Source organism: Lissotriton helveticus, chromosome 3_1 (genome assembly GCF_964261635.1).
Source record: "Lissotriton helveticus chromosome 3_1, aLisHel1.1, whole genome shotgun sequence".
Taxonomy (NCBI): Eukaryota; Metazoa; Chordata; class Amphibia; order Caudata; family Salamandridae; genus Lissotriton; species Lissotriton helveticus.
Genome location: NC_136061.1, coordinates 239,596,663 through 239,613,814, shown reverse-complemented (window position 1 = coordinate 239,613,814; position 17,152 = coordinate 239,596,663). Strand labels below are relative to the sequence as shown.

Genomic DNA, 17,152 nt, shown 5'->3' with positions numbered 1-17,152 from the left:
TGTGCAAATCATAAATCTGAAAACGTACAGCAAAGAACATGATCAACCATGACCAACATATGGCAAGATGGGTGAAAGCAAGTGCAAAAGTACTCACATTTGCAACCGTCATTAATAAATATTGCGTGGCCGATTGAGCACCACAATAATATTTGGAATCCCCCTGACATGTACTAAATAATTGTATGTATTTGTGTTTTTTCTTGCAGACCGTACCAGAAGCTCTAACAATAGATGCCTTACTGGACATGAATGAGTTGAAGGTGAAGGAAACTATGCGGCGGTACGGTGCCAGCACCGAAGAGTGCCTACGGCTCAATGACGCCCTCATCAGTTTACGGAAGGTGGCGAGATCAGGTAATCAGAACACATTTCCATCTGATAGGACAGAAGACTTCACCCTGTGCATGGTTCCTACTTTTGAATCCCTCACCAATGCCCGTTTTTTGTGTGCCTTATAACTATCATCATGTTCCACTGGTAATTCCTTCATTTCAGTTGAAGGCTGTGAGTTCCAAAATAAGTTTTACAATGGTCCCAAGCATAAAGTAGTGACATTTCACACACTTACCAATAGAAAAGTATGGAACTCAAAGATGTCCGGTACATTTGTAAAGTCAAGTAAACTTCAAAATATTGTCATATAATATCTGCCATCAAAAATAGTGGCATGTAATAACAACACTATCAATCATTTACCCGCAAAATCTAGCTATTGGTGGAGTTTGGATTGCAGTTTAACTCAGTGCTGCAGTAAGTAGGAAGTGCTTCCCGCTATAATTGGAAAGGTTTAACCTGTGGACATTTTTAGGGATGGATGATATTATTTGGTAGGTGTTTTCCCAGTTTGTGTTTTTTGTCTCCATCATTCTACTTTGTATTTTTGGGCCTCTGTTTTGACATAGAGCTTGTATTTAAAGTAAAGCACAGGAGTTTATTTTCTTCAAGGTCTGGATATTATAGGGCTTTGAAATGTGGTTAGAATTAGACATGTCTTTTTGGTCCCACAGTCAGTTGGAGGAGACATACATGTGTATAAATAGAGTTTGGGGGTCGAACAGCGGTCTGTTTTTGGGATTTCAGGTTCTTAAAGGAATACATTTTGCATATGATCATCACCATGGCACCTGAAATTAATGGTAGTCCTAATATTGTATTCTGGCAAGCGCAGTAAATCCTTGCATGGCGACAGGTTTAGGTGTATTTCTAGAAGTGCACAACTGTTTGGAATCTACTGATAGATGTTGATCCAGGCAGAAATCCGAGCGTCACTTAGCGGGGTCAGGCGGGAATGCTGTAATCCCTCGTTGGAACACGCTGAGCCGACAGTGTGCTGCAGGGGGATTTACGAGCATTGCGAAGCTCTTCATCACTGTTTTGACTCATCTTTTGGGACAAGTCAGAAGTTTGATCTTCGTGGAAACAAACATGTTTTTAGCCGTGTAAGTGGGCATTTTCACTGATTACGAAATCAGTTCACCAGTAGGTCACATGCACTGCTGCTGACCACTTAGGCTGAAAGAGGGCTTGACCGCTACAGAGCTCCGGAGGGGGTGTAGTCACTAGCCGCGTGAATCCTGGCTACCGGGCCTGCTGGCTGCCCTGTTATAGTCCCAGCTTTCCCTCGTGACTCCGTTATGTGATCCTATTCCTACTCCCTATCTTCGTGGGCCTGCATTTCTTTCCAATATGGCTGTGATGGTAAGTGGGTGCATTACAAAACCGACGCTCTTAATTAGTTTGAAAATGCCATATGTCCTTTTACACCATTCCAGCAACCCCGATGACAGCCTATTCCTGACCGTTGCTTAATTGATGTAACTGTAAATCACCTTCTGTGAAAATGCTTTACTGATTTGTAGCTGCATATATCTCCACCAGGTTATTTGACCATTAAGAGCTGTTTTTCTCCCCAAACATACTTCTTTCTAGTTTGAAACTCGTCCTGGCCCCCAGTAAGATCCTCTCACTTTCGATGTTAGAGGGGAATACGTTCAACTCAATCCGCACATTTCGCATTGCAAGTAAAATAGCAGGCTGCATAGCTGGCCCATGGCTCCACACCACTTGTGTCATATTCACCACCCCAGAAAGAAGAAAAATCCCAGCATGCTGTATCAAAAAGGAACCCAGGAGACCCAACATGCAGCTTGTTTTTAACTGGAAAAGAAGTCAAAGCTGAGAATGTGCTGCATGTGATATAGAGTCACATGGCAGCTGTGAGATATGCAGTTAAACATCCCTTTGAAGCTGGAAGCAAACGTGTATCATTTTTAAACCGCAGAGGGAATCTGTTTCGACAGTAGCCCCTGTGATTTTTCATTCTTTACTGAGGCTGGAGGAGGAGAGTGATTATTCCCAGAGGCCATGTGGTTAATTTTTCAAGTTCTAGCTAAAGTCCATAATTACAAAGGTATCACCCTAAAAAGTATTAGATGGCCTTCAGTGAGATAGGCTTGTCCTAAAATCCTCAGGGAAACACGAAACGGGACATTGCAGAGGGTACAGAACTTTCTACATTTTTACTGTGGTCAGCCTGAAAGCCAGTCTATCTTCTGACCCACTTGCTCTATAATGACAGCAAACGTCTGCAATGCACCTATTGTGTTTATATATTTCTGCTCCTTTTTAGGAATTTTGACTCACAGTTTTCACTCTAAAGCTCTCTAACTACAGGCAGTAACATGTTCAAACTAAGAGTTCACCTACAAACCTAGGCCATGTCATGTCAAATGATCTTACAGTACAAAATTCAGTATTGTCTGTATGCTCAACAACCGAGCTACCTGTAATCTCATAGCTGAAATAATTTCCCATGGACCGGACCTACATTTTGACAATCTACTTGTCACTGCCTTTAATGACCAACTGGTCTGTAGTAAGATGAAGGGTAATCCCTCTTACAGACCACATGGAGAGTAACTGGGAGGGTCTGATTTCACTGCTAAGAATATGGAGATTTAAAGATACTGTAGGTCAGGGTCCGGGTGGGTTACCCATGCCTTTTGTACGTTTTGAGAATAGTACTTATGGCAGGGAATGTAATTGAAATTGTAAGGGCCCCTATCTTAGCACAGTGAGTGAAGTGACGCAGCAGGACCTTCACTGGAATAATACTGTCAGTCGTTTTATGATTGCTTCTCATGCTCCACAACGGTACTTTGACTCTCTGGCTACCTCTATTTTAAATTCCTATATTGTGTACTTTTGTGTCTTCAATAGTCTACCCCTTTGACAACCTTGAATTTTCTGTAACCCTTGGTAAACAGGTGGAGAAATCAAAGAAGATGCTCTTTGGAGTCCTTCCGATTCACGGCGGGAAAGTGGTTCTACCCCTCCAGCAGAACTTTCTTACCCTATGGGACTTGCACAGACTCATGCAAAGACCAACCACCATCAGCCGCGCTCTGTCTCGGTCTCTGCAATCCCTTCTTCGGACTCTTTGGCCTCTAGCCATGGAACTTTCATTTCCACAGATAACCTCCTGGACCCTTTCTCTGCCGTGTCCCACAGCAGTCGATTGACCCCTCGGACTCACCTGGGCATTGCCATCACACCCCCTACAACGCCTCAGTCAAAGAGGCGGTTGAAGGTAAAACCCTCACGGACTCCTCCTCCTCCTAATCGGAAGATGTTCCAGCTTCTGCCCAGCTTTTCCACACTTAGGAGAAGCAAGTCACATGAATCACAGCTGGGCAACCGGATAGACGACGTATCTTCTCATAAGTAAGTGCATCTTATTGCTTTATCACCTGGCAAAACACTTGTCCATGTGTCAATGGAAAGTCTTTATTTTTGTTGTGGTTATGTTAAGTGTACTGAAGTTTGCCACGTCCCTGGTAGAATTCTTGAATATTTCAATAACTAAACACATGCAAGTTTCACAGGTTGCCAAGCCAGACATGTAATGCGTGATAAAAAGATTTTTTTTTAAATGTACAGTGATGTTAAAACATGTTTACGGTGAAATATCACTCAGTTTTATTAAAGTGATGAGAATTCTTACCCAAATGCTGTTGGGAGGTTTAAAAAACTTTCGAAATCCTTCATTGTTGCTTTGGAGCGCCACCATGTTGAATGGGGTGGCTTCATGTGAGACAGAGTTGGTGCCTTAGTGCTGCACACCTTCAGCATTGTATCGGATTAAGGAGGCAAATGGTCATCCTCCATTTCCTGGCCATGTCTACATCGTACAGCAATACATAATATCGAAATTGGTGGCGGTAGGCAGGGACTTTAGAGGGTTTTCAAAGTACTCTGTAATTCTCCTCAGTGGGATGTTTGGAAACCTCACAAGAATACCACCCATGATTCAGTCGTTTACTTAAGGTGCTCTTGTAATTCTTTTTAGGTGGAATTCCCCTTTACTACACAAGTCATTACAAAGACTTGCCTTAGGAGGCATAGTGTAAATTACTATCCAAACTCCAGTCAGTGTATCAGTAAGGAAGGTGTTGGACTTAAAATCCAACACCAGTCCAATAACACGCCTCCTAAAGGAATGCGTAGTAACCTCACAGTCGGAGTAGTGCCTACGAAGTAAAGGCAGGTTTTGGTTCCGCCTGTGGAGTAAAGAATGTTAGCCCCAGTACAAAACACGATCTGTCAATGTGTGAAGAAATATATTTTTATGTGGGTTAAGTAAGAAATACCAGAACAAATGGTTTTGAATCAGTTCAAAATGCATTTTAACCTTCACCTTGACGATGTACTCTTTAAAATGTGTCTCCAAGGCTCAAGCACTGAAAGTTCAGTCTTCTCTGATATGAAGATGAAGGCCCGGGCACTAAAAAGTACAAGTCATATCACCAGTGTCTGTTCCGGACATACTTACAGCTCGCTACGTCATTGGACTTGTGGAGAGAAAAAAAAATCTGTTTTAGGGACGGAACTGTACAATCTGGAAATGTAAATAAACATGTTTTAATCTAACAGGTTGAAAGGTACAGGCTCAGGTTTAATATTAGTCCTGTTATTGTGTGTCCCCTCCTTAGCCTGCATTCTGAGAATGTTTACATTGTTTTGCGACTAAAACGTTGTAGCTCTTTTTAAAGATCCCTGCGCAATAACCCAACCCTAACAAAGTATGGACCTAGTACTAACAACCACACAGGCCATGCTGGGGCTCATCTTTTCTTAAAGTTGAGTAGGTGCTGTTTTCTTATCTTGTGCGGAAATTGACTAAAACCCACGTGCTGTCATGACCATAGTACTTATTTTGTTAATCCTTGAAAACCCAGTACCAGATGTGCAACTAACCTTCCCAATATCAGCATAATACAGATATATGCCATGTGGTCGCTGGATCTATGCCAGATATTCAGGCTCCCCACATAAGATACATTTGGATACAATACCTCTGAATTGGATCCACCGTCATGGACCAACATTGGGCATCCTTGGCATAATGGCTAGCTTGCCAGCACATCGATTCCTTGGAGCTGGAGACTCCCTCTACCAATTCCAGCTGCAGAAATATAGGCGATACTGAGAATGGTTTTATGCCATAGCACAAATATATAGACTTATAGATGTGTAGCAGTGAATTATGGGTGTTTTTAGCGAGGGAGTTCTAAGTGACCTCAAATACACAACTAAAGTGAAGCTCGAGTTGTTTGTGATGTCATTCAGAACCACGAGGGCTTGAATGGTTTTGTGAATTTATTGCATGTCTTGTAATGTTGATGTAAGTTGATCCCAGTGTGTCATTCCATGCATGTTCTTGATTCTGTCCTATCGGAGCCAAGTCATTTGAAGACACATGAGTGAGGGCTGGTGCTGTTTAGATCCATCGAGTCAAACGAATAGACCAGCGCAGCATGTTTGTTCCATTTTCTGGGTGCATCCCACAGATAATTGCACCTGTGAGCTCTTGGACAAAGAGGAGTAGATCTCAGTGTCCAGCAGATATACGGTGTAAAGCAGATCCTGAATGTTTGCCACAGGAATAACTGGGGACACCCTTACATGTGTACACTTATGAACTCTGCTGGCATATTGGTAAACTTCTGTCACTCCCCATCCCTTCTTTCATTCATTCCCTCCCTCTCCTTGTCTTGACCTGGCAGCAGGACATCATTAAGTGGTACACCAGCTCCCACCAGGGCCGGACTGTGAACGCAAACCAGCCCTGGCAATTGAGCAGTGGCGGCTCCTCCACTAAGGCGGAGGAGTATCGCCCATCGGTTTTCAAGCAGTGCGAGAAGCAGAAACATAAAATGATGATAACTTTCAGTTATTATCATTTTATATTTCCTGCCTCTTTGTGGGGGGCTGCTTTTCTCTGCTTACGGAGCCGGGCAGGGGAGCAGTGGTTTGCCCACTCCTAAGTGCACATTGACTGTTTGGTCGGCCCTCTCAGGCCACCCAAACCAGTCATGTGCACTTTCCCCGTTCTCCATGCAGACTGCATTACAGCCTGCATGGATAACAAGCCCAGGCCCCCATTGCCTGACTGAGTGTCCAATCAGGATCCTCAGACCAATCACAACACTGCACTACAGCGTTGTGATTGGTCAGTGGGGCCTGCTTCCTGTTCTTCGAGTTCCAGGAGAGGAGGAGCAGCGATGCGGGACCTTGCGGCAAGGTAAGTTATTTAAAACCCACCCCGCGACCTACCCCTGCAACCCCCATGCCCACCTTCTCATCCACGAACTACGCCAGACGCTACTGCAATTGAGTCTCACTGGTCATCGGTGGAGGGGGTGGGAAACATTGCTCCCACAGTAAACCAACATGCCTCAGAACAGGATCGGAGACAAATGGAGTGGTCAGGTAGCCAAGTAAGGGTTGCCGCAAGGGATGCCATTAATCAACATTTGTAGCTACTAAACCCATTCAATTCCCCTCTTGGTCAAACAAATATCAACACTCCTTCTCTATACTTAACAAAAAAAAAATTGCATGTACAACACAACTTTATTCACAACACATATTTGATTTTCTCTAATTAAAAGGTGAAATCAATTGGTTTTGTTAATGCTTGTCCATACATGTGTATGTTGAATACCATTGATGCACGTAGCATCATAGCCAATGGCAGTAACAGTGCCCTTTGAAACACTGAGGTTTTCGGTGTAAAGTAAACCAACAAATCAGCTATATCCTTATTGTATCCTTGTGAATGGACTACTTATTTTTGCTACTTTCGGACCGAGATACCCTGTTTCATGTGATACTAAGAGAACCTTCCCCCTTTCTCCCGCTGCATAGCTGTGGTGTGATTCAACAGCCGCCATCTCCCTGACTCTCTGGTTCTATTTTTATGATAACCCTGCACAGGCATCTATTTTTACATGATTTCTCGCAGGACACTGAGGTAAATGAGGCAATAAACAACCTGGGGTAAGCAGGACAAGTGCTGAGCTCTTTCAAAAATCTAGGTGCAACGAGCGGTAGCGACCTCTTCAATAAGAGCAGGGGCTTGTGTCAGGATCAGTAAGAGAGTACATCAATTAGTGTCTGACACACCTGGTCTCTGGGTTCATAATACCTCATAGAGTCTAATTTATGGAGTCCCCTAAAAGTGGATGGGTTGGACCAATGCTAATCTTCAGGATGAATTCATGCACCACGCTAAACATTAAACTAGACAGAGATACACGCCTTTTGTAATGTGTATATCTATCTATATGTTCAGTGAAATAAAAGGTTAAAGTAATTTCATAGTAGGTGCATTTGTCAGTGACAACATTAACAGCTTGAACTAAAAAAAAAAATCACCAGGTATAGTTAGCAGAGCTAACTAGAACTTGCACGCCCACCATGCACTGCTTAGGACTCCAAATATTGTATCACCAATGACATGTTCTGTGACATCTTTTATGACATCACTGATACATGACATAATTAATGACATCACCGTTAACATCATCCAATGAGTGTGCTCGTTTGTTTTATAGTTTACGTAGTGTTGGGCACTACCATATTTCTTTGTTACCTAAGTTTGTACAGCCTATGTCCAGCTAATAGGTGTAACTGTTTACAAAACGCATGTGCTTCTAATGCTTCATAGGTGTGTAGAGGTATTGAAAATATACATCTTTGGATTGAAGAGTAACTGAGTGTAAGTGACAGTTGTTGATTTGTATTCATTACATTTCACTTAAGTTTTTTGGTACAGCAGAAAAGTTTCCAGCAGAGCAAACATTCTACATACTTCATACTCGGTATTGTAAGTAGCCTTGAGTTATTAGACAGAATTGTCTGAGCATGATAATTCCTACTTAACATAGAAGATTGGGTCCACAAGGTACATGTGCTTGTGTTACTTCAGAAGATGGGCTATCTGTAAATGGTTCACCAAAGTATGACGGCTGCAGGTAGTATAATCTTTAGCAGTTTCAGGCGCAAACAGTGACTGTTTTGCCAAGTGCTGATTAGAGTGTACACTGTTGTCAGTAGATACTTTTTAATACTCTATAGCGTATTTCTCATGAGAGTTTCACTCTCTGCAAACAATCTGGTACTGGGTAAACTCTCTCCATACACTCAATACTGTTTACAGTACCCACTTCTCTACTTATATCAACTTCATTTCTCAATGAAGGTTCGGTGACTGTCATGGGTTTGATGCAGATAAAAGCTGAAGGTATAGCCTTTTGGAACAGAGATTCGATAATTTTAAGAACTTGGCTTTCTCTGAACAGTTGTATACAGACTGAACACTGTATGCAATGAGGTTTTTCCATATCTGTGGTTGATTGTTAATGTGAACTATGCTGTCAGTGAAGTGTATGATATAGGGTCAGTGTGGCACATAACCCATGCAATTCAATTCAATTCATAAAGCTTTATTCGTTACATATAAAAAATGACCATAAAAGCACATGAGAGAAAAACACAGTGTAACAGATATTGCAGAATCGGACAAAATATACATACATACAGGTTAAAACATCATACTTTTCCTGGCATTAATTGACTGATATAAAAATGTAGCAGTAAAAAAGCAAACATCAGGAGATTGCATATTAAAAATTAATTTCATTGCATCATTAATATAACGGAGTCCATATTTGATAAACAAAGGTTTTAGATAGGCAATACGAAAACTCATATAAAGTTTACATATCATAAGAAAGTGCAAGGTGCTCTGCTTAGATAGACCATCACATGGGCAGGGTCCGCTGGGATGTTTTCTAAGGTGGGGGAATGCCACCAAATGGTGTACCAATCCGAATCTCAGTGTAATGAGTGCAAATCTATGGGAAGGACGGGTCACCTGAGATAAATATAATGGGAAGCCTTCATTAACAATGTAGTTGTTATGAAACAGAGTAGAAGACAATAATCCATTCCTGATTGCCCGCCTCCTAGTTCTGTACAATAGAAAAATTGACTTTAGCTCACTTTTGGGTATTGCGGCAGCAGCACGCGGATCAACAGTAATGTTTATGTCAAAAATTTCCAAAAAGCTGTGAACTATGTATTTTAACCAGGGATTTTTTAAATAATTATCTAATGCGAGACAGTCCTCTATAACAGATCTATTAAAAGCTGTCTCCTCCTTTAGCCAGATGGATCGCCAGATCATGAGAGGCCTTAGGGATAACAAATCTGTCAAGTAGTCAACCCCCAGTTCTCTGTGGACCAGCTCAGTTGGGGCAGATATGGGCAAACATAGAAGCTTTTTGAGGAAAGAATTTTCCTCCGTCTGCAGACTACTATCAAGATAGTAACCCCATGCTCCAGCCCCGTATAGGGCAATAGAAACACGTCTGGCTTGATAAATCTGTAACATATCCCTGATGCATCTGTCGCCGATCTTAGCCGCAAATCTAAAAACCCCATGAGCGCTTTTAGCCATTTTATTGCGAACATTAGTAAATTCATTAGGCCATGATCTAGCTTTGGTAAAAGTTAGAATTTATCTACCTGAAGTACTTTTTGACAGTCTATAAAAAATGCATTTGACGACTTTCTTCTTGCCCCACAGGTCATGGTATGTGTTTTTACTCATTTGATAACCAATTTCCTGTCCTTGATAAAAACAGAAAATCTATCAATCAGCCGTTGTAAACCTATGGGAGTTCTAGATAGTAGCACGGCATCCTCCGCGTATAACAATACCAGCACTTCAACCCCGTTAACCTTGGGCGCATCAGCATTAATAGTTTTTAAAACTACATCAATTTCGTTAATAAACAAAGTAAAAAGCAAGGTGGAAAGGACGCAACCTTTTCTGATTCCCCTTTTTACACTAAATTTAGGGGTACACTCGCCTTTAACGCCGTAGCGCACACTTGTTTGTAGTTTTTTGTAAAGCCGGGCCAGAAAGAAAATTATACCCTCCGGGGCCCCAAGCAGTAACAGGGTTGACCATAAGATGGAATGGTCCACCAGATCGAAAGCACTACTTAAATCTGCGAAGCAGAGGTAGAGGTAACCCTGTTTCGCCTGGGTATACTTCCCGATCAACAGATCTAAATTTATGCATTGATCGAGTGTGCCCCGGCCTTTCCGGAAGCCATACTGGGTGTTAGCCAAAATCCCACTAGCCTCCGCCCATTCTTCCAACCTTACCAGCAGTATTCTACTCATGATCTTAACTGAGGCGTCTAGAAGAGAGATAAGGCGGTAGTTTTTAGCATCCGACCTATCACCCTTCTTGTAAATCGGAATTATAATAGACTCACCCCAAGTCATGGGGGCTCCTTTACGTACTGCTGCATTGAAAACGATTGTTAAAATAGGGCTCCAAATAGCTGGAGTGGCCTTATAGACGTCTATAGGGACCCCATCCGGCCCCTGGGCCTTTCCCCCTTGCTAGCACAAATGCCCTGTTCGACCTCCGCAACTGTGATGTCCAAAGGCACAATAGGCCAGGGGCTACTGTTTGATTCACAACAATAATCAGATTTAAAAATTTTAGAAAAATGAGATACCCAAGCCTCACTAGAGATATTAGAACTAAGCTCAGGAATAGAATCCTCCTTAAGGAAGGGGGAATTGACCGTGGTCCCAAAAAGGGCACAATTGGATAGTTCCGAGGCGTGTGTTAATGTTTCACAAGCCTGCTGTTGCAGCTCTCCCTTTCTACGCTTTAAGGCGGTTTTATAATCTAATCTCAACTGAATGATCAGTTTATGATCCCTAGGCCTTAACGTCAGTGCAAATTTTAATTCGGTCAAGAGAGTAGTACAGGTATGGTCAAACCAACCCGGTCTATGGTTGGATTTCACTTTACCAGGCCTAGTAAACATAACATCTATAAGTTTATTAATGCCGTTAAAAATGTCTAAAACCCGATCTGGATCATTATCAATGTTTAGGATATGATTAATTTCTCCTAAACTCCCTTTAACAATGGAACTCAATAGTACCTCAGATTTTTCCCCTTTCCATCTCAGTCTTACCCCATTCGGTCTATGTGGTTCAATATTCATCACTGTTCTCCCCGTATGGACTGTCCTGACTCCCCAGATAGCAGTTTCTAGGATGATACAGTTATGATCACTCAAGGAGGAGACTTCAATCCTGGGGGCCGAACAATAGGGCACAATGTTAGAAGACACGATGACATGGTCCATAATAGAACTGGAATTCCTACTCTTAAACGTAGGAACAATCTGGCCATTTTCATCCTTTGAGTAATTTTAAATTTCCAGATCATAGTCACCCATACATTTATTAAGTAGTTCGCCATAGATATTGTTGCGAAAATGCAGGTCGTCTAATCCGAAATTACTTTTGACCCCACAGACCTTTTGGGTAGACATTTCACAGATCGGGATATTAAAATCGCCCACCCAAATAAAATCAAAGGAAACATGTGACTCTGCAACCAACTTGTCGATAGCAATGTCCAAATCCTTCACAACTTTGTCGAGTATTATCAAAAATATTATTGTAAAAATTAAGAAGGAGTATGTTACGGCCTTGCTTCTCGTACAACCAAAGAATCTGTACATGGGACCCCACACTCAAATACCTCTCAACGATCAAAGACTGGTTAATAGAAACTAATATCAAAAGTCCGCGTTTGACTCTTCCTGACACAGAACCCTGCGCTAGTAAATTATATGAGACAAAACCCTCATAGTTAACAAGGTCTGTACACCAAGTTTCTTGGAAACAAACAATGTTGTGTGAATTAATTAAATTCAGCCAGCCCAGGGTATCGCCCTTAGAGTTCAACCCAGCTATATTCCAGCTAACGATCAATATTCCATTTTTGCCACAAATCCCAATCCTGTCTGGGGCGAGAGCTTCTTGTTGTACAACCCCTGCACTTAGGTCACTAACTTGTCTACCCCTTTCTTCTTCATCCATACTTAAGTTAACTGTATGTAGGGGCCCAGGGTCATCAGATAATTCCCCTTCTTTCGCAACCTTGCAAGCTGAGATTACCTCAGTGCTGGTATGACAGTCTTGGTTAAGTCAATCGTTATCGTCTAAGGTACTTAGGGCTTGATAACGGTTTAACACAGGTACCTCAGACACAGAGCATGGGTCATTACTTCTGCTAGGGGCAAAGACACCTCTCTTGTCTTTATCAATGGGTTAGTTAATAATGTGATTATAGAAAAAAACAAGTGGGCGTAACCTAATACCTTTATCGGAGTATGGTAACGAGCCCGCTCTTAACAAAGTGGTTGCAACAAGTTGGGGGTGTTTAAAATTAAAAATAATGCAGTCACCTTCGCTACTCTTTCTAGAATTGCCAATCCAGTTAACCCTTCTGGTGGTAAGGATCTAGTTAAAATAATTCATAGGGAACCCACATTGTCGGTTGAGCCAGAACACCGTTTTATTTTTAAGAGAATCATGTGTTTCTGGTAGAATCTAGTTCATATTCTCTTCAAGGGGTGGCACATTAGTTAGGACAACCACATATGGCGCACAACCAGGTGGTAAATTGATGGTGTGGCTCCGCTTCACTTCTAATGGTGTCTGGGCGTTCTTAGGTTCTACAACTACCGGGTTATTTTTGCCTCCTGTCAGCTGAGGGTTAGGGGGGCGGGGTTATGCTCACCTATTACTATCTTGTCCATCTCCCCTTTACGTTCGACCACACTGTTAGATATACCTGGGGCAACATTACAGATACCTTGTCCTTCCACTGCTTCCCGTGAACCTTTTACCAGTTCACTATTGGCAGATACCTGTTCACCTAACCTAGAAACCTCTCTAGAAAGGGAGTCTAGCTTTTCGGCCAGTGGTTTATTTAAACTTTCTATTTTAGCACCCAAAATATTAAGTAACAGGTCAATCTGTCCATCATTTAATTTTATTGTACTAGGGTTATCCATTAGCTCTTCTCCACCTGATATACTTTTGGGCGGTGTTTTGGCTCCCCTTTTATTATTATTTCTGCCTCGTTTAGCTTGGGCTTTTTTACAGCCCCTCCTTGTTTTAGGAGCCGGGTACCTTTTTGTTGAATTATTAGATACACCAATAACGCCCACTGTACTAGTTGATATATCGGCTGAGACCTGTAAAGATGTACTAGCTAAATTAATTGATTCCCTATTTTCTACAGAGAGAACTACTAAAGGTGTTAAGGGCATATGTGGCAAGCTACCTGAGCCTAGTGAAAGTCGCCGTTCTGTTCTATCAATTTTAACATTTATTTTATTTACTGCTCTCACCAAATAATTATCAAGCGTTCCACTAGCCTGCTCGAGAGAGCTTTTGTTTCCCTTCCGCTTTAACATAGTTGCAAGAAATGACTGGATACAAATTTAATTCAAATGTACTCAAAACTAGTATGAACGAAATGCTAAAAGGAGGACCAAAAGTACCTCAAAAGATTAAAAATCAAAGAGTAATAATTAAGTCCACTACAAAAAGTTTGTCGCCCCTCTACATAACCTTTAGTGAAGCTTATAAGTCTTACTTCATTACTGTAGAGGAGTCCTGAATTGAAAAAACCAAGGGGTGTGGCCCAGCCCAGCCTCGTCCGTCTCGGACGGCCTCAGACGGCCCGCCCTTTGCCCGGCCTTAGCCCGGCGCCGCCCGCGCGCTTCCCGCAGGACGAGTTGCACTTGGCTGTTAAATGGCGCCTCCGGGCGCAGGCCACGTCGTCACTGGTGCGCCGGTGGTTGCTGGGGCACCTGGGGGATGTGGTTTTCTGCCGTTGCCCTCACGGCGCCTGGAAAGCCACAGAACCACGGAGTTGCCCCGCCGCCGTTTCCCTCACGGCCGGAGCTTGCCGCTGCAGAGTTGTTGTTTCCTTAGCCCCCCTGGGCGCTCAGCTCTCAGCTGTTAAATGGCGCCTCCGGTCGCAGGCCGCGTCGTCACCGGTGCACCGGTGGTTGCTGGGGCACCTGGGGGATGTGGTTTTCTGCCATTGCCCTCACGGCGCCTGGAAAGCCCAGAATCACAGAGTTGCCCTGCCGCCGTTTCCCTTACGGCCGGAGCTTGCCGCTGCAGAGTTGGGGTTTCCTTAGCACCCCTGAGCGCTCGGCTGTTAAATGGCGCCTCCGGGCGCAGGCCGCGTCGTCACCGGTGCGCCGGTGGTTGCTGGGGCACCTGGGGGATGTGGTTCCCTGCCGTTGCCCTCACGGCGCCTGGAAAGCCACAGAACCACGGAGTTGCCCCGCCGCCATTTCCCTCACGGCCGGAGCTTGCCGCTGCAGAGTTGTGTTTCCTTAGCCCCCCTGAGCGCTCGGCGCTCGGCTGTTAAATGGCGCCTCCGGGTGCAGGCCGCGTAGTCACAGGTGCGCCGGTGGTTGCTGGGGCACCTGGGTGATGTGGTTTTCTGCCATTGCCCTCACGGCGCCTGGAACCACGGAGTTGCCCCGCTGCCGTTTCCCTCACGGCCGGAGCTTGCCGCTGCAGAGTTGTTGTTGTGGCACATAACCCATGCTTTCTACTCCTAGCAGTGATTCAGATGTGTTTGACAAGCAATTATTTCATATTCAGTGGTGAAATATTTCAACAGATATGCAGGACTATAATGGGCACCTGCTTCTCTCACAGTCATGCGAATTTGCATATGGGCTGGTGGGAGGAGCAGGTGGTCCGTGCAGAATATCAGTTGGTATGGGAGGATCGTGTTATTCACTGTAGTCGATTCATAGGCTCAGAGGAGAGTATGAGATTATTCCTGGAAAGAATTGAGGTGAACAATCTAAACTTACAGTTTACAAGTAAAACTGAGGTGAACCTCCTTGATTTGACTGTGTATGTAGAGGGGGACCGGTTAAAAAATAAATTGTTTAGAAAACTGACGACTGAGAATGCCCTACTACATGCTTTGAGCTTCCACCCCGGAACCTGAAAGAAAGTATCCTGTATGGGGAATGTCTCAGAATAAGGTGTAACTGTAGCAATAAGCTAGAGGAAGAAAAGGCATTGTATGATCTGAGAGCGAGGTTCAGAGATGGGGGTTATTCAGAAGGTTGTTTGCAGAAGGCTATTTCCAAAGCAAAATCCAAACCTAGTGAAGAGATCCTGTACAACAGGAAAAATAGCCAGAAGCAAAAGAAATGTGACCCTCATTTTAGGCTTGTTACTACATATAATGCATAGGAGGCGGCCAATATGAATAAATACTGAAACCTCATCAGGAATGAGCCTGTGCTCGGGGAGGTAGCCCCACGGAGGCCAGGTATTACTTTCAGGAGGGCAAGGTTGATTGGACAAGAACTCGTGTTTAGCAGCCCTGAGAGTAGAAAATAGGTGAGAAATACCTGGTTGACGGTAAGAAAAGGATTCCAAAAGTGTGGGAACTGTAGAGCTTGTCAACACAGGAAAAACACAACACAACACAATATGCTTCTCCCATTACATCACACATTAAACACATTAAGGGCAATTACAATTGTAAGTCAGAACATGCAGTGTATATGTTGAAATGCCCCTGCCAGCTGATGTAAATTTGCATTACAACACTACTAGTCCATAGAAGAATCCTTCAGCATTTGAGGGCGATTAAAAGTCGAGACCAGGGTTACCCTGGTGCAAGTCATTTTTAAGAAGTCCATAAGGGGAATGCGCATGGGCTCACATATTGTGTGAAGGATGCAGTTCTCAAGAACATGCGAGGAGGAAACAGGATAAAAAGGCTGAGACAACTGGAGTCAAGATATATTGTAGAACTGAATACCAAGACTCCAGGGGGCCTCAAAATTGAAGAGGACCTCTACGCAATCTTTAGAGGGTTCAAGCGCATGGTGCGGGCATTGAGGACTACTAAGAATCTAGAACACAACACACCCAGTAGGATGAGAAAAACAAATAGGTTCCTGACAAATAGTAAATAGAGGGGATTTTATTTGTAGTAGTAGATATAGCAATAATAGGTGATAGATTTTAGGGTGAGGAAATTGCACACAGCACATTGTTTTTTGCAAAACGCATAGAAGGAGCTTTCAAAAGGGTGTTAAATGAAAGGCAAGGAGTGAGATTAAGACTGGCACATACCACTCTGTCGCATGGTACAGTTGCCCACTGGGGCTGTATGGGGGAAGCACACAAAGCATTAATAAAATATTCCACTGCGAAGGAGTAATCAACTTTCCAGAGCAGAGGTTTTTATGGTTCTTTTAGGATATTTCATAACATATATTGTATATATTTATACACATATGTGAGTATATCCTTTTAAACTGATCGAGTTATACCCGACATTTTTTTGGGGCTAAAATATTTATTGGCTAAAATGTTAACAAATATGTATTGGGTAATGCATTGTAATGTATAACATATTTATTTCCATGCTGAGAAAACTTGCATATATATATGTGGAGTTTGTGGAGTTTGTTTAGCTACTGACTTTTGTAAAGAAACTGTTGTAAGAGAGAAGGTTGACTGTGGAATCCCATGGAGTTACATAAACACTGTGTGAACTTTTGCGGAGCTCTGTCAATGGGCAGAAATTATGCAGGTTGTACTGTGCGTGCTGTAATTTAGCACCGGTAGCGCGAACAACGCTGAAAAATCAGTTCGAACTGCACCATGCGGTGTGCCGGAGTGCTCAGCTATTAGAGTTGATTTTGCTGCCGCTCGAGATGATTTAGCAAATTACTCAAAAGCAGACATCTGACTGCGACTGCCTATGCTAGAAAATCACGCTTGGAGGGTGCCAAATTCGTGCTCTCATATCTTAAGCCTTGCAGGAAAAAAATCCGCCACATGCCAAATGGCAGAATTTGGCCGGAAGTCAGTGTTACAAGAGTAACTCAGAGTTGCCAAATTTCACATA

The 17,152-nt window shown here is 43.1% G+C and overlaps 1 protein-coding gene across 1 annotated transcript in view; it reads left to right on the top strand.

Moving 5' to 3' along the window:
• Positions 1-209: 209 nt before the first annotated feature.
• The window catches only part of KSR1 (kinase suppressor of ras 1), a 218,056-nt gene continuing 201,113 nt past the window's right edge, over positions 210-17,152 (top strand). Inside the window, exons 1-2 of the mRNA XM_078679707.1 lie at positions 210-357; positions 3,270-3,726. Coding sequence (XP_078535833.1) covers positions 249-357; positions 3,270-3,726 — 566 coding nt within the window. The 5' untranslated portion in view covers positions 210-248. The remainder of the gene's footprint in view (positions 358-3,269; positions 3,727-17,152) is intronic.